Source organism: Pseudopodoces humilis, chromosome 1 (genome assembly GCF_049639895.1).
Source record: "Pseudopodoces humilis isolate 2021_Gansu_Grassland_sample_001 chromosome 1, ASM4963989v1, whole genome shotgun sequence".
In the NCBI taxonomy this organism is placed as follows: domain Eukaryota; kingdom Metazoa; phylum Chordata; class Aves; order Passeriformes; family Paridae; genus Pseudopodoces; species Pseudopodoces humilis.
The window spans coordinates 70,335,041-70,357,350 of NC_142200.1; the positions used below are offsets into that span (position 1 = coordinate 70,335,041).

Genomic DNA, 22,310 nt, shown 5'->3' on the forward strand with positions numbered 1-22,310 from the left:
GTGTTGGTGATGGATCTTGAAAACCTTAATTTAAAATAGCTACAGGCATTTGTGAGACAGACATGACAGTTAAGGCCAGCTGGGACACAAAAGGTGCACACCAAGCACTTTCTCTTACCACAGACACCTGGCAGTGAAGACTCCATTCTCTGATCCTTAACAGTTCACAGAAATTCGAGTCTTGGTGACCTTCAAAGCAAAATACACCTATCTTCTTTACTACTCGATGAAGTGATTTGTGTTTCAAATTCTCTTAAATGAAGCACCTATCTGCCAGGATGGTAGGCACTGTACAGAACTTGCAAACAGAAAAAGAACTATATAAAGCAATCAGAGAATTCTTTTACTCAAGCTGCAATAAATGACAGTATCATTACGCAATTTCCCTAGCTCCTCTTAACAAACCTCACCTCTAGAACTATATCACATGATTCATCAGTATTGTGGATTCAAGTATTTTTCAAAAAGAGTGCAGTAGTATCTTCCCGCAGTGATTTGCAGCACCAGTCTTAGGCATGAAGAACTGAAGATTCCCAAAAGCACATGTACATCTCACAGCTCATTCCATGAGGACAACAAAAGAGATGGTGTGCAAATAGGATCTATACAGCATTTTTATGTTTCTTTATCATAAAATCTTTTCATAGAACAAGTGAGAAAAAATGTAATTTGACAACAGAAATAACTGTAACACTTTTCTTTCAGATGGAAATTGTGCACAACCATGTTCAAAAGACTTCGCATATTTCATGAAGTTTAAGTAATTCAAGGAATGTTTTCCCATTAACAATCTGGATTATGTACTAACAAATAGGGGAACAGCAAGAAAACAGAAAAACAGACCCAGACATGGATGTTACTTTACCTGTTGCCTCTTCTCAAATTCTAGCTTGATACGGGATTTGATGCAGTTGCACGTGTCCTGATACGTCTGCTGCAGTGCAAGTTCCATGAGGTGTTTGTGGTATGCTCCTGCCAAGTTCCCGCAGATAAAAATTATTACATTTGCCAATATCTAGGGGGATTTAAAAAAAAAAGGGAATTTATACAAATATATTAACAGAAATTAATCCTAGCTTGCAATGAAAGATTGCTGCAGTTATATATTTTGCTTTTGTTGCTAGCCAAGGTTAACCTTTCAAAAAGCCTTTAAAATTAGTGGCAACATCCCAAGTAATAATAGAATCACAGAATCAGTTATGCTGGATACTGTTTTAATTTAGGATTAAACAGGAATGAAACTGAATATGTTTGCATATTCATATATGAATATGAGGTACACTTTTTCTGAAAAAAGAATTTCAGCTCATGTTAGAGCTCACTGCTGAGAGTTAATTAGGTGGGATCATCACCTAGTCATGTAAAACAATAGCTATGACTCCTAATAGCAATATTGGAAGCCATGTTACTGCTCTGCTCTTTTGGCAATGTTTTCTTTTGCAGTGCCATATGATTAAGAGGTGAAAAGTTTTACCTATACACATAAAAAGCCTGTCCTGCATTTTACCTCAGCCTAATCCACTGTTATCCGTCAGACAGCTATAAATAGTAACCTTGGTGATGATAAGCAGTGTTTAAGGAGCAAGATCTGACAGCTGTCTACTAGAATATACTTTTCCTTACTACCAAAAAATTACATTTGCATAAAGCACAGGACTTAAAGATTTAGGGGGTTATGCTTACAGCATCAGATGCCCTCTGCAAGTAACAACCCACAAACATGAGAAATAAGTTTGCTTAAAAAATCAAGGTCTTTTTTGCACTTGACCTTTGAAAGGGACACAATATTGTGTGGTGATGCTAATACTTTTAAGTGTGACCAGCTTATTGCTGCAAATAAAAGAAACACATTTATCCATTCTAGGTCATTCAGAGCAAAAGAAACACAGTAAAGTAATGAAGCCAATTCCTAATTCAATAATAAAAGTAATAATAATGAAAATATTAAATTTAATTTGAGATACAGCTGCAGCCTGCTCAGAGCAGGTCTCTATTGTCTCTACTTGTAGGACCTGGATTACAAGCACTACATGATGTCTGGAAGAAAAGGAGGAAGAAAGGAGGCAAAAAATTTGTTAATTCTCCACAGCTAATCCAATAATGAATTTTATGATAGATCTCCCTGGTGATCATTCATTGGTTTTGGCGTACCTAGGTACCAGGCAATCTTTTGTGAATTGCTAGCAGTGAAAGAGATAGATCAGAAAAAAAGTCCAACAGTATACTACAGTCGTTCAGAGAAAAAAGAAATACTTTCCTATTAACAGAAATCCATCTCCTTGTGGAATACATTTTATTCACAAAAAAACTCTCATGGAGTTTTAATGTTTCTTTAATAAATGGAAACTTTAAAATGCAAGATTTAAATATATGTTTTTAATTTCCTCACAAATTTTGACATCATTACATGCAATACTTATTCCTCCATCTGTGATATTTCTGACATCTCACCTTTCATGGCTCCACAAAGCAGGAGCTGTTCACCTTTACTGAAAAAATGGTCAGTGTTTTAAATTTGGTAGAACTTTTCTTTCTTTCTGTCCCTAAAACTTTAAGATCATGGTATTAAAATGTTTCTAAAAGCAACATCTGAGTTCTTAAATTTTTCTAAAATCTAAAAACAAAGAGAAAAATCTACATATTTCACTTTCTCTGAAGAACTTCTGTTACGAAATAGAGGAATAAGAAATAGTTTAAATAGAGCATTTCACAACAGCCAATAATCTAAAAAAAAACCCCACAAACATGAGATTGTGATGTACAGTAGAACATTTGACCTTTAAATATTTTACATTTCTTTGTAAGTCACAATTGCTCCATTCTGCTTTGATGTCAGCAGACATGGATTAGTGAAAAAAGATTTTGTGTGACAGACCATAGTACAGGGGTAAGGGTCTTCCAACTGGCAATCATTGCTGGGTTTTAAAATGAAATTATGAAGTAGGAAGAAATGCCTGAAAATTACAGCAGCTAGACATAGAAAATGATAGAGAGTGAGATACATAGTAGGAAGGTTTAGTAATGAGATGATCACTAAACTGAACTGAAATCAACAGTGTGCCATCATAATCTCTAGGTAGATGTCACTGTTGAAAGGCTGCACACACACTTACTAAATGAATTGTCCAGCTTCATAAAATTATAGACCATTTAAAGCAAAACTTCTATAATATAATCAATCAAAATTGAAAAAGAATATACTGTAATGGGTAGATGGAGGAATAAATTATGAGTATCATCTTCACAGTCATAGGAAAACAAATTACAGTTTTATGACTGAACTAGCTGAAGTGAGGAAATAGATGAAAACAAGTGACTGACAGGCAAGGAAGCTAATTAACCAGGCTTTTCAGCTACTCAGTGGGGTAATTCAGCCGACATGAAACTCTGCGATGGCTTCCAGTACCTGAATTAAGCTGTTTGAAGACAGCACAAGATATCACTGCCATACTTACTGTAGATATAACAAGTAAATGTGCAAGTGAATATACAAGTAGAAACCGTGCTTAAAACACCCTTAATTCTTTATGCTGCCATGGAGTTGATTCAGAAATATGTCACTAAGGGATAAAACAGAAAAAGAAATTCAAGAAATGGAGGAACTGGTGTCTAAACAGATATTTTTTTCCCTGTATTTATTTTGGCTTGAGTGAATATTTCTGCTATTGAGCGAAATGCATCCCACCAATAGAATGTTTAATAGCAAGTGCAATTAACATTACTAAACAAAATAAGTAACATTATATACTTCTTGCTGAATATCTCTCCCCTCCCAAGTCTGCATTTTCCTCTGGATTTCAACACAGTTTCAACATATGTGCTGGACATGACCTCCATCCCAGGTTTGTTCTGAAGTCTCAAGGGCATTCTCCCAGGAGAGAGAGGTTCAAAGTTTTCCTCAGTCCAAAAAAATTAACTGAGCTTCCCACTTCTTAAGCAAGTACTCTAATCACTATGCAATTATACAAAAGGTTTCTTCTGTTCAGGCACCTGCTCTGAGAAGATGCAATGCTCTGAATCCTACCTGTTCCAAAGCACTTAGAATGAAATCTTGAGTCAGACCAGTCTTCTACCTTGTCATTTCTCTAGGGTAGAACTCTACAGTGTCTTCCCCCATTTTTTTTTCTCCTCCTCATTCCTGTTTCCCCCCAGCTCTAGATATGTATTAGATAATAAGAAAAGCTGTGGTGAACCTTCAGGTAAAAAATTCTCCATCTTTCTGTAATAGCTCTGATAACTGTAGATAAAACTGTAGCTGAAAGCCTCTGTAGAGAATTCAGGAATTGACGAGACAACATGGTTAGGGATTTCTCCCAGGAGGACAAGCCTTCGCTGTGGAAAAGAGTGTAAATAATGATGGTAACTCAACAGAAGAAAAAGACCAAGCTGACCTCAAAGACAGTATTGCATGAACTTGGTTCACACCCTTTTACAAACAGGCACTATATGACCAAAAGCCCCAAAACACACAATATACATAAATTCTACTAAGGTCCCACTCAATTCACCATCTGGAAACATGGAACAACATAGCAGAAGTTCCCATCTCTCTGTACAGACAGAGTGGAGTAAGAGGTAAATCTATCTCATAGGCCATCAGCATCCCTTTAGATATATCCATATACACTGTGCTGAAGTTTCTGTTTCATCAAAGAATAAATTCCATGTCTACCAAAAGTGATATAAATACGAGTCAAAAATTAACACAAGAAACACCAAGATACCACCAGGGAGTATCTCTAATCACTTAAGGAACATAATCATGGCTGGTGTCTTCTCAGTCTCTTCTGACCCACAGTACCCACTCTGCATGCTTCCAGGCAATGGGGCAATTTTACATTTAAGCACAGGTATTTTTCAGTATCAGTGAATATCACGTAACCTATTGATAAATGAAAAACTATTTCCCTTCTCTAATGTTTTTAATCTCCTGCCTGTCTTTATAAAAGATGCCTGGTTTGAACCTAGCATGTTCTAAGATAATAGAAAAATTACATCCTAAGTGCTCTCAAGCAGCAATATGAAAGTGCAGAAAGTGCACATGACTTGCAGGATTTTTTTCTGCATGGAATGACTATTTCTTTATTCTCCACAAGAAAAATAATCCTGTACAAAAAGAAAATTCCTATTTAAACCCCATCAGTTTCAGTGGCTAATACAAATTATCTTTTATTGCAAAGTAAGTTTCACCCTGCAACCAACCTACCTTTCAATAGTGCAGCCTGCCACTAGAAAGATTTGACAATACATCATTGTGGCAGTTTGACATTAATTAATATTTGGGGAAGGAAATGGGAAACACCCATGAAAGTTAATTTCTTTGAGAAAAGCTGCTGGGAGCTTCCTCTATGTCTGAGACGGGCAAATAGCTGGCCAGTTCTGAAAACTGACAGCATTTTGTACCATTGAAATTTAGGTCCACGTCTGTGAATACCACCTTTTAAAAATCCAAGCCCGGGAACTTCTTTCTTTTTGCTTCCGGCCAGCAAAATGTAACAGTGGGGCCAGCGGCTCCCCCACAGCCTGTGAGGCCTGAGGAGGGGGGGCTGGACCAGAACCCAGTGCCTCCTGGGTGGGGGATGGAGGCTGTGGGGCTCCAGCCCCAGGCTGGCCTGGGCCACAGCTACTGACATCTCACCAACACCACCCCCTGTCCCTCCCTGCCCCACCCTTCGCCCCCCACACAGACAGCTTCAGGCCAAGGACTGAGCCAGGCAGGCAACAGCATGGCCTGAAATCCAACACCATAACTGCCTGCCAAGTTATGCCAAGCCTGGGAAGGATTTAACCCTTTCACTACACAGATAAGACCTGCAGACTTTGATCCTCTTGCTAGGGAGAGAAAAAGATGAAACGATTGACACGTAGAGAGACAACATGGAATACCAAGGTCAGTAAAAGGAGTCAAGCCTCAGATGGAAGAGGGATGAGGAGGTGCCAAATGGGGCTGAAATATTCGTTTGGTAGGGCCATGGAGATGGTCAATAATATTCTGAAAAAATCTCCTTTAATTCATGAAAGAGAATTGGGGGAATGAAGTATTCAAGCTGTAGATCTGAGCAGAGGTATCCATTGATGAAGCTAAGCAGATGGTGGAGTTGCTGTGATCCCATAAGAAGCTTGAACAGAGAGAGCGAGATGAGAGTTGATGAAGACCCTTTGACCCCAGGGAGAGAAGAAGAAAACCTCTGTTCCAAGAGATGATCACAGAGACAGATGAAGAGAACCTTTGCCTTTAAACAACTCACCCTTAAAATAATATCCCTTGAGTTCATGGCCCATGGATACACCTCTAGGAGGGCTGTGAAAATGGGAGGAAATATCATGATGGCAGACTTCTTGCCCGGACAGCTGATATTCGTAGAAATGAAAAGCCACGAGAAAACTGTTTCTGTGGGGAAGTCTCCATGGCATGGCAAGAGAAAACTCCTCTCCCTACAAAGACTCATGAAAGATTATTTTATAGTTGGTACTGTTTTAACATCCCAGCTTTTGTGTCTACATTGTCAGTTGGGAAAGGAAAAAGCTGGGCAGGGAGAAGAAAGGTTTCTGGAGGTTTTATTCCAGTTTCTTGTTCTTGTAGTCCTGTTAATAAAGTTTCTTTATTCCTTTTAAGTTTTAAGCCTGTTTTGCCCTTCTCCTAATCCATATCTCATAGCAAGAAATTAGTAAGTACCCTGGTCATTTTAGCTAGTGCTAAAACCCACCACATTATTTGGTGCGTTGGCTAGGAAACTCAAATTGGTGAATCTAAACCACTACGATCATGAAGGTGTGAAGTAATACTACATTGAAAGGAGAGTATTTTGCATATACCAACACTTCTAAATCAGAGAAGGCTGCTGGAGCATCAACATATTGCAAAGTAATGTGCTATCTAAGGGAAGCAGGTCTCAGCACCACGTAGAATAGCAGATTTAGTTTGCTTTTCAGTTTTGATATGTTTAAAACACAATTTCCCAAATCTGTAAATCCACACGCACACTTGTTGAGGAAGATGAAACAGGGAAACCTTATGAATATGACAGTTTAGCAAAAGATTCTGAAAATATTAAACCTAGAATCGAAATAGAAATGAAAACTAGCTTTGAGCTCTAAGAAACTGAGTGTTAGTTACTATATAACCAAAGAACAATAGCCTAGCCAGCTAAAAGAGAATCCCTGTTGATTGAACAATACCCTTCTGCTGAAAGAGAATCCAAAGGTCAAGCAGCAATAGAAGAAAGGTAGCTTTTAGAGTTTAAAACGTAACACTGTGTGGTAATGTAGTAGTTCTTAAAGGCTATATGTAAAATCTATAGAATGTGTGTCATGTAGTAGTTGGTTACTGGGAATATTCACTGTAGAAAAAGATATAATGTATTGTAACGAGAACTTCACTCTCTTAATTCTTTTTCCCTTCTCCTTACTCTCTCTCTTAAGCTTTCTCCCCTCTTGCTCTTACTTTTACCCTCTCTTAAGTTCTGCACCTCTCTTACTCTTACTCTCTCCTACCTTCTTCCCTCATGCTCCCCGATTCCTCTCTCCGCTCTCTCTCTCCCTCCCTGACCACGTTTATGCTGTGGCTGGCAGCGTAAATGGATCCCTTCCTCCCTCTACCTAAATAATAAACTCCCTATACCTGAACAGCTTGACCCTGGAGAAGTCTCTCACTGCAAGCGTGTTTTGTACATCTATACACACTAAGTTAATTTTTCTTCACTTAACATCTCAAATTCAAGTCAGTGAATTTGAGTATAAGAACATTATCCATGTTCACCTCTGGGACTGTATAACATCCCTTTCACTGTTTTACTAACGAGTGAAACATATTCATGTAAGTGTTTCTCAGTTCTGTGCAATAGGCATTCATTATGTCTGCTTTGAATATCCCAATCCGATCAACAAATGCTGCTACCTTGTTATTCACCACCTTTTGCAGAGAAAGGTTTTCAATATACTTTTCTCTTTGAGGAAAAGACAAAATCACAGCTAGGAACCCAGTTACCCAATGGCTCTAAGCCCTCAAACTAACTCCTTTCCTTCCCCACTCCCATGGCTCATTAGACATTTCTATGAGCAATGGGATGCTGAAGAACAATGCTGGCAAACCTAAGCTGTTCCAACTCTCCCAATTCATTACAGCAAGTCTATCACTCTGCACAGAACTTCTCTTCAAGCAGTTTTCTGAGACAGTCTGCAAACAAGAGACTTCATGGAAAATAGCTGACTGTTTAAGAAGACTTCAAAATTGATGGGCAGGTCAGTCACTGATTGGCCAGTTATATGGGCAACACCAGTAGGTCTGGCTTTTGCAAGACCAGAAAGACTGGTTTGTGCTCAGCCATCAGGGCTTCTTGAAGCAGAAGCATGAGAAAGAATATGACCAGCAGCTCACAGGAAGTGAGAAATGGAAAAATAGAAATTTCCACAGATGCTGAAAGGTTTAATCTGCAGCCTTCGAAAGAACTTGGGTTAATGTAATGATAAAGGGTACATAGACATTAAGTAGAAAAATTATAAACTTATGTCCTACAGTTGTAAGTAAGAATATGCCTTAAGTAAGTAAGAAACTATATAAGATAGTTAAGAGTTTTGAATTGTGTTTGATTTATAAAGTAAGCTAGGAATTTTGAAGTTATGATAAAGATGTGTGTGTATGTGACCTAATAATCTGTTGGCTGAAAGACAGACGCAGTGCGACAAAACTTAGCAAAAGTGATAGGTTATAAAGTAAAAACAAACTCCATGTCAGCTGTCTATTGGACCAAAATATTACATATTGTGATGTGAAGAAGAAATTCATTACTACCTTTGAGCTATGGCTGACTTGTTGTTCCTTCAAACCTCACACCTTCAGACTGAGATCTTATCTGATATATTTGAGCAATAAATCAGATTAATAGCACCAGTGGTTCCATCCCTTGTTATTCATCTCAACAACAAGAGAACTCTTTAAATGCTGGCCCCAAACCAAAATGATGGAAGCTGCATGGAATAGTCACAGGACACACAAAAAAACCACCCTAACACTTATTGCTTAAAATGTCAAATAAGGGACAAAATTGCTTTAAGTTAAAGGATTGTAGTGAGTAAGGAACTTTGCTTCCTCTAGCCAAGGCTTAAAATTCCTGTATTGTATTAGTGTTCCTTTATTTGGTTATTTTGCTTACATTTTTCAGTACCTTGCGCTGAAGATTCTTTGATTTGCTGTTGCATATACATTCAGATTTTGACTTTCTTTAGTTTTCATACAGATTTCTTCATCTTCCTCCACCTCCACTATTTTGCACTGAATAGGTGGTGTAGATAGTGTCCATGGAGGTAACACAGAAATAGACAGTGAATTGCTTCAAAGCGGTCCTTTGCAAGGCACTCTTCATAGAAGAAATGAGCAGCAATATTATGGCTATTAGAGACAGCTAGCTGGGAAGCACTGCAAGGAAATGACAGAGTACAAGCTGTGCATGAGGCCACCATTTTATCAAGGCAAATGCAGACCCAGTTGCAGAATAAACCAGCAATGAATAGAAAAGTCCATGCTTTTCAGAAAACAAATATTTTTCACTCTGGGTCTGCTCCTACTCTGAAACAATGTTCATCAAAAATACTTCATACATTGACAAAGAAAACAGTTGTATGACTTTTTATTGGTGTTTTGTGGAGCTGCCAACATTTGCCAGTATGACTGAGGGCACGTGTATCCCTACTCCAGTTACCAGCATGTACAGACCTTTCTTAATTAGCTCTGTGATGAACATGCTTATTGCCTGCTAAGTGACAAAAAAAGGTTTGTAGACAACACACTGCTACAGAGCCCCAGAGATTATTTCCTGGAAATGTACTTTTTCTCTCTAGCACAATCTTACCACTCCTTCTTTCATCCCATCCTGCATTGGAAAGTTTCAGACTCCCAGATAATAGGAAACTGTCATTTAGTGTCTGAATTCATCCTAAAGAGAGAAGGTAATTAATAAAAATGAAGTGCACTCTATGTTATCAAAAGTTTATCATAGAAAGGGAGTTTTATTAGCTCTGAATCTGGAGAAGCATGCTGGGCCACTGTCTTACATACAACACCACCACCAAAATCAGAAATTATCTATAAGGAATTAACCAATCCTCTCTTGTTAAGAAAAACTGGTGGGTTTTTTTTCCAAAAGCTATCTGCCACTTCTACATCAAAAACTCTCTTTTGATTTGTATTCTCCCCATGTTTGCATATCCCAGAAACCAGATCATATCTTCTAAATCAGCATGCCTGGAGATGGCTTCAGATGCAAAAGATTCAGCACATTACTTTTCTCATTAGTTAGAGACCTCAGCAGAAGTCCAGTTGACAGTCCAATTCAAGGCCATGATGGGATGCAAACACAAGGGCTGAGAGAGCCTGTTGATATCATTACAAGGCCACTCTTGAGTGTCTTTAAAAGCTCATGGGGATCAGCGTAGGTTATCGAGTTCTGCAAGAAAGCAAATATCACCCATGTCTTCATAGAAGGTAACATGACCTTGATCCCTGTGAAGGTGATAGTGCAAACCCTCCTAGAAACTATTTCCAACGCTATAAAGGACAAGAAGGTGACTGGGATTAGCCAGCACAGAGTTATGAAGGAGAAATCATGCCTGGACAACCTTTATGTGATTAAATGACCAGCTTTGTGGCTGAGGAGGGAGTAGCTGATGTGACAGTGCTTTGAGCACACTCATAAACCCTAACCAGCCTCACCTGGGGCTTCTACTGACATCCCCAGGCCTGGGAGTTCTACACAAGCACAGCCTGGGGCCTTTTAGCTCCTGCCTGTGCTGTACTGGAGGAATGCCAGTCTCCAGTTAAATTATGCCTGACCACAGACACCCTTGAGCTGTGGACTGACTTGATGTCAGCCCTGCTTTGTCATGGATGGGATCCTGACTTATGGATGGGCTTTCTGGCTTGATCTTGCAGCCATCTCATTGCCATAGTTTTGCCTTTTATAGGTCTTGTCTCTGGTTTGAACCTGGTTACAGTCTCTGGGCTTGCCTTGCTCAAGTGCTGTGGAGCTGGGATAAGAGCAGTAACAACCTGGCCCTGTTGCTCTGTCCCTTATTTGCTTCCTTGCAAAGGGCTCTGAAAAGAAATGCCATTCAATTCAGTCAATTTTCATTAAATTCATATGATTCATCCAAGAACTTCAGTTCATTGCCTTCAATACTTTCAAGCAATTTCACTGGATTCAGGTACTAAAAACATAATAAAAGCTTTATAAACAAGTAATGAGAGGGAATTAATGAGATGTATTTGAATTATGAGAAATATGAATAATGAGATGTAATTGAATTAATGAGATATATTTCTATTTGCTATGCATTAAAATAGTACACTAAGGCAGGAAGAAGACATAATGTCAATGTTATTTAGTCTCTTTCCATAGTGGAGATCCATCAATATAAACATTCTAGTCAATTAACACATAAAGTTTCATCCATATTTTTTCAACGTATCTTTTATTTACAAAATGAAAGTGCATTGAAGCACTTACAGTTTTAAAAAAAAACTTTTTTTTTTCCAGGTAGTGTAATTACACACCAGGAACGTTTCACATGGATTAATGCTGAAGAGTTGTGTCTGTATCATCATTTCTAGAATTCACCAATGTCTCCAAGCTCGGGCTTCAATCATTGCTTTCATATATGCTTTTATGAAGAACAAGTTATATCTGTGCATCAACTTGCAGAATTAATTATTTTACTAGACTAATATAGAATCATAACTATCAGCTTTAGCATATATGTGCAAAACAGTTTTCATTGTATACCCATATATTGGTGAAAATCCAAAAGTTCATGAACTGTCACATGAAGTACTAATAAGTTCATCTTTTAAACTACACAGATTATATAATACTGGGAACTTAAGCAAAGTGCAGTTTTGACTAACATCAGTGCTAACTCCTAGGAAAGTTGATTTCTTTTTTTCCTTTTAGACTTATTTTCCTAAGAAGGCAAACTTAAAAATGATGTTGAAAATTTTTATTTTAAAGTGATATAAAATGACTAATACAGTCATCAAATCTTTGACTAATTTCCATATAACTTATGGTGTGTTTGCAAACAATAGAGATAATGCTACTATATATAAAAATAGATCTAGGCTTTAAAATATTACATTTAGTTTGGGAAAATAAATGAACCATTTAATATCAGAAAAGATAAAACTCTGAAACTACCAAAAAATACCTTGTGGGGGACAGTGAGCCAGCCAACAATACATCCATCCTTCCTTGGAGGGAAGAAATTATTTAGGATACAGTTTGCCACTCTCCTTAGGGGAGAAACCTTAGCTGGCCACCTTCACAGGCGTGATGAAACAAAAAGCCACCTGTTCAGCATGTTCATGTTAATTCTGTGTTTCTTATTGGTTGTTCCCTTTAACACACCTTGACCTGCAGGAGACAAAAGGTCAGATTTCTGCAAGCCCAGTTTAATTTGTACAGAGATTTCTTGGAGAGCAAAATTAAAAGCCTCCAAAGATATGAGATATGAAGCTGTGTCTCTCTTTCTGCTGTGTCACTGGGAGCTGAATTTCACTCAGCCTTTTTAAAGACTAAAGCTCAATTCACTATAGCAGCTGAGAGGTGTGGGGTCTCGGCACTCCACCACCACCCCAGCTGGCTATAATACCTATCTAATACATCTATACCTATTTAATCCTAAATATTTTTTAATAATCAAACAAAATAATTTATCACTGCTGTGATAAAACCCTACAATACTAAGAAGCAACTCACATATAAAGTAGTAATTGATGAGCAATGGCTGTTTCATCTCAATCAAAATACATCCTGATTAAAAAGCATTATTTTATTAGTTTGGTAAAACCTTAAATGAAACATCATTCAGCAAGTAACTGCCATAGACTAAAAGGCAAACACCACAAATCAGCTACACAGCCTGCAACTAATGAGCATGACTGATAGACACAGGTGTATTACAAATTGTACTACATATTCTTTCAAGGTGGATCCATGTGGCAGACAGCTAACCACAAAACTGCTAGACCAAAACCCAAAGCCCCAGAGTTTAAAGCCTCAGGGAGTAAATTTCTTTGATCAAACTCAACAGTAAAGCAGTGGTCATTTATCACTACCAGCACACTACAGCATTAAGTGTCCCAGCAACCCTTCCCAAATTAAATCACATGCTCTAGTACAGATAACTCCCAATCCTATTACCACTTGCCTACCCTTAATTTTGTCAGATGTTCTTTGTGATGTCACAAAAAAAACATGCTGTGATGCTGTTATCCTCTCTAGGAAAGAGCTGTAGCTTCATACCATGGTCATACAATTCTATTTTGAGGTAAACTACTGAGGTGTACAAAACTCTCTTAGAGAAGAATTACTTCAGTATCATGAGTGTAGTTTACCCTGAGTCTCACTTCTGCCATACTGGAAACTATCCAGGTTTGGAACTGCCTGATGTAGCTCATAGCAGTGTGTGGGAAATGGAAAAATAGAAACTTCCACAGATGCTGAAGGGCTCAATCTGCAGCCTTGGAAAGAGCCTGGGTTAATGCAATGATGAAGGTACACAGACATTGGGTAGAGAAATTATAAACTTATGTCTCTATAGTTATAAGTAAGAATATGTCTTAAGTAGGTAAGAAATTATATTAGGTAAAATAGTTTGACATTTGAACTGCAATAATCTGACTTACAGAGTAAGCTAGGGATCTAGAAACTATAACCGAGGTGTGTGTATGAGTACGTGACCTGTCAGCTCAGTGGCTAAGAGACAGATGCAGTGCAGCCAAATTAAGCAAAGGTGATAGGTTAATAAGCAAAAAAAAATTTTGTGTCAACTGTCTATTAGACCAAAATGTTATATATTACTGTGTGAAGAAGAAACCTGTGACTACCATGAGCTGTGGATGACTTGTTGCTCCTCTGAATCTCACGCCTTCAGACTGACATCTTATCTGGCTACTTGAGCAATAAATCATCTCAAAGCATGGTGGTCCCATGCCTCATTATTCATCTCAACAGCAGTGAACCAAAAACATTGCTTTTACAAAGTGCAACATGACCATACCTCAAGTATTACATACAGTAGTGGTCTACTCCTTTCAAAAGGTGTGGAACAAGATAAAAAAATGTGTGGAGAGAAGAGCCTGGGAAAAGGATAGTATTGTCCCTAACATTCTTCCAGCCAGTGTGGTTGGTGACCAGGCTGACGTTCAGCTAGAGTAAGCTGTCCCAACAATGATCAAGGAGGGTGTCTCACCCAGCTGCCTACAGGCTGCTGGCAACTTCCAGTACCTTCAGCCAAAGAATTACAGATGCAGCCTCACATGCACATGTAGATGCAGTAGCAGTCAGGATATAATAATGTATCGTGCTAATCTAATGAAAATGTACACATCCAATGGATCAGCCAATTTCCACTGAAGTACAGCTGCACATCTGGCTTTCTATCAATTTGTATCACATGCTGCCAAAACTGTGCCAAGCAACAAGAGAAATTCAAAACCAGCCTCTGTATTTTTATTCCTCTAACCCACCAAAAGTAGCAATGATGCAATGGCTCTGTATCACCTATGCTAGGAATGTAACTAACTCAAATGCTACATAGGAAAATGCTTTTCCTCTGGGATTTCTTGTACTTAAAGCTCAAAAGCATCTTTTTGTAGAGTTGTGGAAACTGCTACAAAATATTACAAAGTTACTTTTGCCTTTTTTTTAATACCTGAAAGGTCACAATCTTTTAAGTGTTTATATGCAGAACTTTTTGTTTTCAGACAAAAAGTGTAATTGTCTGCTTAGTGGATGTAGATCTGTTGCAGTAAAACCACACAAAGTACACACAGACATCATGCAGTCACTTCTCCCATGCAGATTGCTTCAACTTTGTGTCACCTTCCTGCCCTAAAAAAATAATTATTAGACTTTGGAAAGTAAGGCTGGAGTAAAATTCTGTTTGTTTACAAGCGGTATCAAAGCTGTACTGCTATTAAATTAAATTTCTTTATGTTTTTCTTTAGTCCAGGCAGCCAACAGGTAAATTAAAGATTTTACAGGGAGCTATTAGACTAGCTGGGTTCCAAGAGCAGTTTTAGCAGATATGGGGCATGGAAATGACACTATCTGGTGTTTGTGATTGGCTCACACCTACTAAACATCAGATGAGAGGGGGCCAAAATCTATCCAGATTTTAAAAATTTAAAAATCAATACTCAAACTTAGCTGAAAAGACAGTGTTTCCATGCTTTTAAATACTGAAGATTTTACTAGGACTTTTCAACATTTCTTGCTTGTTGAACAATATATGTGTTCAATAAATGATTAAATTAATGGTACTTAAGATTTTTTTTAAAACAAATATCACAATGATCAAAGAATAATCAAAATGTTAGTAGGAATTAAACTAGTAAGACACAAAAACAAAATTAGAACTGTTCGTTAGTATATTTCATCACTACATACTAAAAGCAAAATAAAAGTTACTCTAAAAGCATCTCAAGAAAGACTTAGCTGGATTTAACCAACTTTTATTTAGCAGTCTATTCTATCATAAATTCTTTAGAGGCTTGCCTGTTACTATATATTGTAGGTAATATTAATTTGATATTTAAATGATCCTCTACCAGTCTTTCAACACTGGTATATATATTACCAGTGTATTACCAGTGTATATTACTATTATAATATGTATATATATATATAATATAAAATAATTTAGTATTTAGTACAGAACTCATCACAAGTGACATTCTTAGAGTCAGTTTGAAAATGGCCAAGGGATAAATCTAAATAACCACCAGTAGTCAATTACAACAAAATTAATTATAATAAACCACATCACAAACCAAGAAATTGTAATTTCTTATGTTAAAAAAACATCTAAAAATAAACAAACTATAGCGCAATAGTTGGAAATACTAAAAATTTCTATTATGGATGAAGGACAAAATTAATCTCCTACCCCAACTAGAGACTAGTGTCAGATGGATAATTATGGACAGAAGTACAATGGGAATACAAAGATTACTGCCAAGTAACAGAAGATAGTGAAACTAAAAAATTGTTAGAATTATTGATAAATTATCTTGCAGTAGAAGAAAATTTATAAAATTTTAAAATACAGAAATTGTCATATACACTCTATTAACTTCTATATTACTCATACTTGGGAGGAACATTCAAAGCAAATCACCTGCCTTTAACACAGATTAAAACATGGTGCTGACTAAGATGGTTATAAAAACACCAAGATTGTCATGGACATGTCTAAGAAAATCCCTCACAGTTATAGATGAGGCTGCAAGATGCATCCTGGATTCTAAGCACCTCCCAAAATTAATATTTTATGGCACATAAATAATTTTTATGCTCCCTACATTTGGTATTTTCTGCTTGTTTTAATAGCTTGATATTTGAAATATCAAAAATATTACATCCCACCCTCCATTAAACAACCTCTCTTCTTCACCATTCTTGTTTTTCAAAGAAAAATAATGATACATCCTGTTGTGGTTTTAAAGTATTAGCTAAAAAAATCACTAGAAAATGTACTCATTTCTTGCTGTGAGATATGGATTAGGAGAAGGGCAAAACAGGCTTAAAACTTAAAAGGAATAAAGAAGGTTTATTAACAAAACTACAGGATTAAGAAACCAGAATAAAACCTCCAGAAACCCTTTTTCCCAACCATTTTTCCAACCATTCCCTTGCTTAATTTACAACATAGAGACAAAATCTGGTGGTTAAAACAGTCCCAGCTTTGCTATAATCTTTTCATCTGTCTTTGTAGAGAAAAAGAAGTTCTCTTTTGCCAATCTATGGAGTTTTTCACAAGAAAACCATTTTCTCATGGCTTTCTATTTCTCTGATGTCAGCTGCTCAGAAAACTCTGCCATCAGTTTTCTCCTTCCATTTCACACCACTCTGAGGTGTGTTCATGGACCATGGTTCAAGGGGTGTCATTTTAAGGATGAGTTATTCAAAGGCAAAAGTTTTCTTCATCTGTCTCTGTGATCATCTCTGGAAAGAGAAGTTTTCTCTTTGTCTCTTAAGGGCCACACATCTTCAACAACTCTCACTTCTCCTTTTCTGTTCCAGCATCTCATAGGAACACAACTATTTCACCATTTACTCAGCTTTATCAATTAATTACTTTTGCTCAGATCCATACTTTGAAATACTCCATTCCCCCCAAAATACTTTTTCATGAATTAAAGGAGTTTTTTCAGAACCTTATTGTCCATCTCCATAGCTTTAACAAAAGAGTATTTCAGCTTATTAAGGCATCTCCATATTTCTCTCCCCATCTGAAGCTTAATTCCTTTCTTCACTGTCTTTGATAGTTTATGTTGTCTCTTTACATGTTGCTCACTCTCCCCCTCTCTCTGGAAAAAGGATTAATCTGCAAGTCTGATCTGGGAGGTGAAAGGGTTAAAATCTGGCTCAAGCCGCAGCAGGTATTCACAGTGCCGGGTTTCAGCTCAGCAGCGCTTAGAGCTGGGGACCCCCCTGGAAAAGTTTCAGCCACCCCAGAGGCTTCCTGGGAATCTGCAGCAGAGCCTGGCCCGGCCTGGGGCTGAGGGAAGCCCTGCAGGCCCCATCTCCTGCCCGGGAGCCACGGCAGGCCCAGCCCAGCCCCCCGCCCAGGCCGTATGACCTGGGGAGGGCACGTGAGCCAGCTGGAGTTCTGTTACCTTTCAAAACCAAAAACCAAAGAGACAGAGAAATTCCTGGGATAAGGTTTTAAAGGGTGGTGTTCACAGGTTGATCTCACTTTTCAATGGTCAAAGCTACTGTCAGTTCTCAGAAATGGCCAGTTATTGGAGAAAAACTCCCATCAGCCTCCAGCAGCCTTAACTTCCTTAGACGTCTCTTACTTTTTTCTTGAATGCCAATCTATCACACATCCACAACAGGAAAAGGAGAACAAAATTAGCAGATTACAGTGCTGCCAACCATCTTGCTCTGAACCATGTCATGGGATGCAGTAGTGCCTGCTGACACCACTTCCCTGGAGAAGACAGTAGGAGAAGGTGGTGCTCCACAAGGACACTGCCCTTGCCATTCCCCTTTCTTCTGTGAGCCCCAGGCAGCCTGCCCCTGATCCCAGGCCAGAGTCAGTCCCCAGGCAAGGAAGATATTTACAGGCTGCACAAAAGAGCATGTAGTACAGGAGCTGCAGGGGAAAAAAAAAAAAGGGAGAGTATGTGGAAAATGGCTAATGTGCTGTATTTTGGATAAGACATGCATGTTACTGATGTTAAAAATAAACAAACAAATTAAATACTCCAGATTTGCCTCCCATCTAGCATGGTTATGGTACTTACAGGAACTTCTGTAGCATATTGGAAATGTTTCCACAGCTGAGGAAATTGAAATCACATTTGAATAAAGATGTTTTGGAAACAAGCTAACTGCGTCTTTTACTTGCTTGTGCTGCGCTCGGTTGCTAGCTTTCTGAGGAACTATTGCAGCAAGGGACTATGAAAATAGTGTGTCACGTTAGCTGAGACATGGTGATTTGGTCTTTAATTAAGGTCAGCATGACCTAAGTCATGGCAAACATCTCCAAGCCTTAATGATGACATTCACAAGTCAGAATTGAATTTCCTCTATGTTAAAAGATACAAATTAATCTGGATCGTAAAGAGCAGGTATAGCAGTGTCAGAGGATACAAAAAGGCTCTTTAGAAGCTCTGTGGTAGGTGAGCAGAAACAGATTTTCCTTTTCATCCTTCTGTGCTGCTTTCAAAGGTTGTTAAAGGCAATCACCATCAACACTGAGTGCATGGGGAGGGAGCAAAAAACCTTGATGAGTATTGTCAGGTGAGGAACACTGTGGCACCAGATGATCCTTGCAGCTCCTTCTAGCTTTGTAATCTACACAGTGCATTAGTCTTTACTTCTGCTTTAACAGAACACTTTAGACCCTAAGGTGCTTTCTGGTCTGGGACAAGTAAAAGTAATAATGATTTCCAGGCTCATGCTCAAGATACAACACACTTCATGTTTCAGTTGCAAAGTAATTAAATTCCCCACAGTGCAGGTGGAGACAACAAACAAAATTATAATAAGGAAACCCATTAAGTTATATTGAATTTTTAAAAAATTTAAGAAAGCAAGATGATTTTTTATGTACATTATAAAAGATCCTAAAATACATAATGATATTCATCAGATCTGTTGAGAATAGACAAGAATATGGCCAAATACAAGATGTTATTTTCCTCTCCAGATTGGAACTTTTCCTTTGTATTAACTGTCCTTATGCTACAAATGTAACATAGGATGTTTGAGATCTGTTGGGGGTTAGGTGTCCTTTTAGTTCTAGCTCACCTGTGGAATTTTTAGCTATTAGTTGCGGGGGCGGGGAGGTGGGAGGGGAAAACCTGACTGTGCGTACTTGGTGGGCGCTTGAGAAACACAGAAGTGTTCAGCTGGGCCCAGGGGGGAAGGGGGGCAGGAAAAGGGGAGGGCAGGGACAATTAGGCTGGCTTCTTCAGCTTCAGAGGACACTTTTTGCTCGAGCTGTTGCTTTGGGGAGAAGGGAATTCGCCATCAACCAGATGGAGCTGCTGCTTCTTCTCCTTCTTCCCTCTTCCTTGGTGGGTCTCCCACACCCTGTCCTGCTGGGGCGTGTGGCAATGCCAGCCACCGCCATGGAGCTGCTGATACACCTCAGTCACCGGCCCAGGATCTCAGCTCATTCCTGCTGTTCCAGCCGACTGTTCCTCAGAGCCCTGCAGGAGCACTGGGACTGCCCGCCCGAGGGAGTTTGTGAAACAAAGCCTCTCCTCCATCCTCTCCCGTCTTGGCCAAGAAGGCTGTCACAGGGTCCCTGGTTCTGTTTTGTTGCTAACACTGTAGTTATTGTTGTTTGTGTGCCTCGTTATACATACTAGTAAAGAACTGTTATTCCTATCCCCAAATCTCTGCCTGAGAGTCCCTTGATTTCAAAATTGTATTAATTTGGAAGGAGGGGGTTTACATTTTTCATTCCAAGGGAGGCTCCTGCCCTCCCTAGCAGACACCTGACTTCCAAAACCGAGACAAGATCAAACTGTATGACCATGATATGCGGATAGAAAAACTCTATAACTCGCAGAATAGTTGTAAGAGTAGGTATGAATTTATTCAGCGCTGAGGTGCATGGGGGATATCTCCTCCGAAAAGCATGCACACTTTTAAGCTTTGGCTTTCTCTTTTTATCCTTTACAAACTAGGGTTACACAATACCCCTAATACATACTCATTTCCTAAGCCCACCTGTCTATGCTTCATATTAAAATTAGCTCCATGCCCCTTTGCAGCTGCGCACTGGTCGTTTTTGGTCAGTTCAGTGGTCACCCGGGGGTCTCTGGGATGAGGTCAGCAATTTTCTCCTTGGCTGAACTTTCACCTTGTCTTCTCGCACATGCTCCTTTTAGTCCTTTGACCACCTTTTGGACTTTGATATCGTTCTTTCTGGCTTAGGTGTCCAAAGAATCCCCTTATCCTATGTTGCCTTTGTCTTTGCATCTTGTCTGTGTATTTTAGCCTTTATCTTATCTTGCAGTCTCACTCTTTTCTTGCTCTTGTCAGCTCCCCCTCTCTTCTGGTCAAGCATTTCTTTATTCTTAATTCTTAATTTCTCTGTTTCAACCCCACATATTAAAATCAGAATTTAACCAATAAGGAAACTGAATTAATGGAGGCATACAGCATAAAGATGACACTTCAAAGGACTTCAAATAAATCAACAGGACTTCAAGAGACAAAGCCAGAGAGACACAGGTCAGCTCTTCTGAATCCCAAAGCAATATACCATGGCAATTTGGCACTGATGAAATGTTATCACTGCTATACCTTTGGAAAACATAGAATCTTAAAATAGTTATGTAACTGAATATAGCTTTGGATTTATTTTCTTTTTTTTATCCAGCTCAACAAACTTCATAGAAGTAGATGAGAATTCACTTCTGTTAAATGCCTTTGAATTTGATTATTTTCAACACTATAGGAAAGGGGGAAACAAAACCACCCAAAACATTATTAATCATATTTGCTGTTCTGTTTCCAAAAGTTTGCTTATATAAGTGTAACAATGTAGGAGACTTACCAACTTTTAAAAAATAAATTATTAGTTTTTCATGTACACTGTAGTTTACCACTGTCCCTTACTGTGGAGGAAGCCCAGTCCTCTGACAGGCATCCTCCCTGGAGATATGCCCCCTAAGATAAGACAAAACTGCTTAGTCATTGTGACTAAGCTGTGGACCCCTTCTTGCTTCAAGACCCTATGTTATCTCCCTGTTAACTATTGGTCATTGCCTTCCGGTCTCAGACCATTGGTCCCCTTCCCAATTCTCCCCTTCCCAATAAAAACCCCAGCTTTTGCCCAGATCAGTGGTTAGATCATCACTGGCCCCCTTTGCTGAAGCCTGCATTAAAGACTTTCTGCTGAATGCCACATGATCTCCCGTCTCTTGTCTGCGTTGGCTGGGGTAACCCCTGGAGGGAGCTGGCTGGGCTGATCTAAGCTGATCACAGAGCAGAAATCACTTCTAAAAGAGCTGGTCACCTGAACACTCTGGCTGTGCTGCTAAGGGTTATCCCTGTCTGGAGACTGCCTGGAAACCCCGTAAGGCGGCTCTCTTCCCCAGGATGTCTATCTGGGCTTGTTGCTGGCAGAGAGCCTGCGGGTTGGACAGCCCCCTAGCACCAGCAGCAACACTTTACTGCAGCTTTCTCCACCACCCTAGAACACTGCAAATGGCAGCAAAAGAAAAATGAACCTTGACAGTCTCAATCTATCTAGGAGGTATATACACAACTTTCTTGTCCAAGACTGTTCTGCTCCTCTCAGAGGAAGCACTGTTCACATGGTCTGTGATTTAAGCTGCGAGTAGTCCAACTTGATAGCCCATTGCTGACATCATGACAAAGTACAAGAACTTGATGAACAGAGAATTTATGGAAAGAAGGCTTCTGTACTTGGGTTCAGACTTATGAAAATGTCCTGTGATATTCAGATGTGTTTAATTCCAGCTGGACTCACTGAACTAAAATGGAATGTACTTGGACACAAACGTAATAAAAAACCTTACTAACTACAGCAGAAAGACAACAGTCTAGTCCAGAGATTTTGACTGGCTATTAAAAAAAATTGTGTAGAAGAGGAGAAAAATTCTATATTTATCTACATTATGAACATTATATATATATAATTTTGCATATTACATATACACACATACAGGCACTAATATTGTCAAAACATCAAGCAAAGCATTTTATCACTGCTAAAATGCTGAATACTACAAAACATACTGTGAACTTTCCCTGAAAAATACT

General features: G+C 38.7%; 1 protein-coding gene across 1 annotated transcript in view; it reads right to left on the reverse strand.

Moving 5' to 3' along the window:
* The window catches only part of ADCY2 (adenylate cyclase 2), a 270,105-nt gene that overhangs the window by 135,235 nt on the left and 112,560 nt on the right, over positions 1-22,310 (reverse strand). Inside the window, exon 4 of the mRNA XM_088055670.1 lies at positions 866-1,015. Within this exon, the coding sequence (XP_087911796.1) occupies positions 866-1,015 (150 nt within the window). The remainder of the gene's footprint in view (positions 1-865; positions 1,016-22,310) is intronic.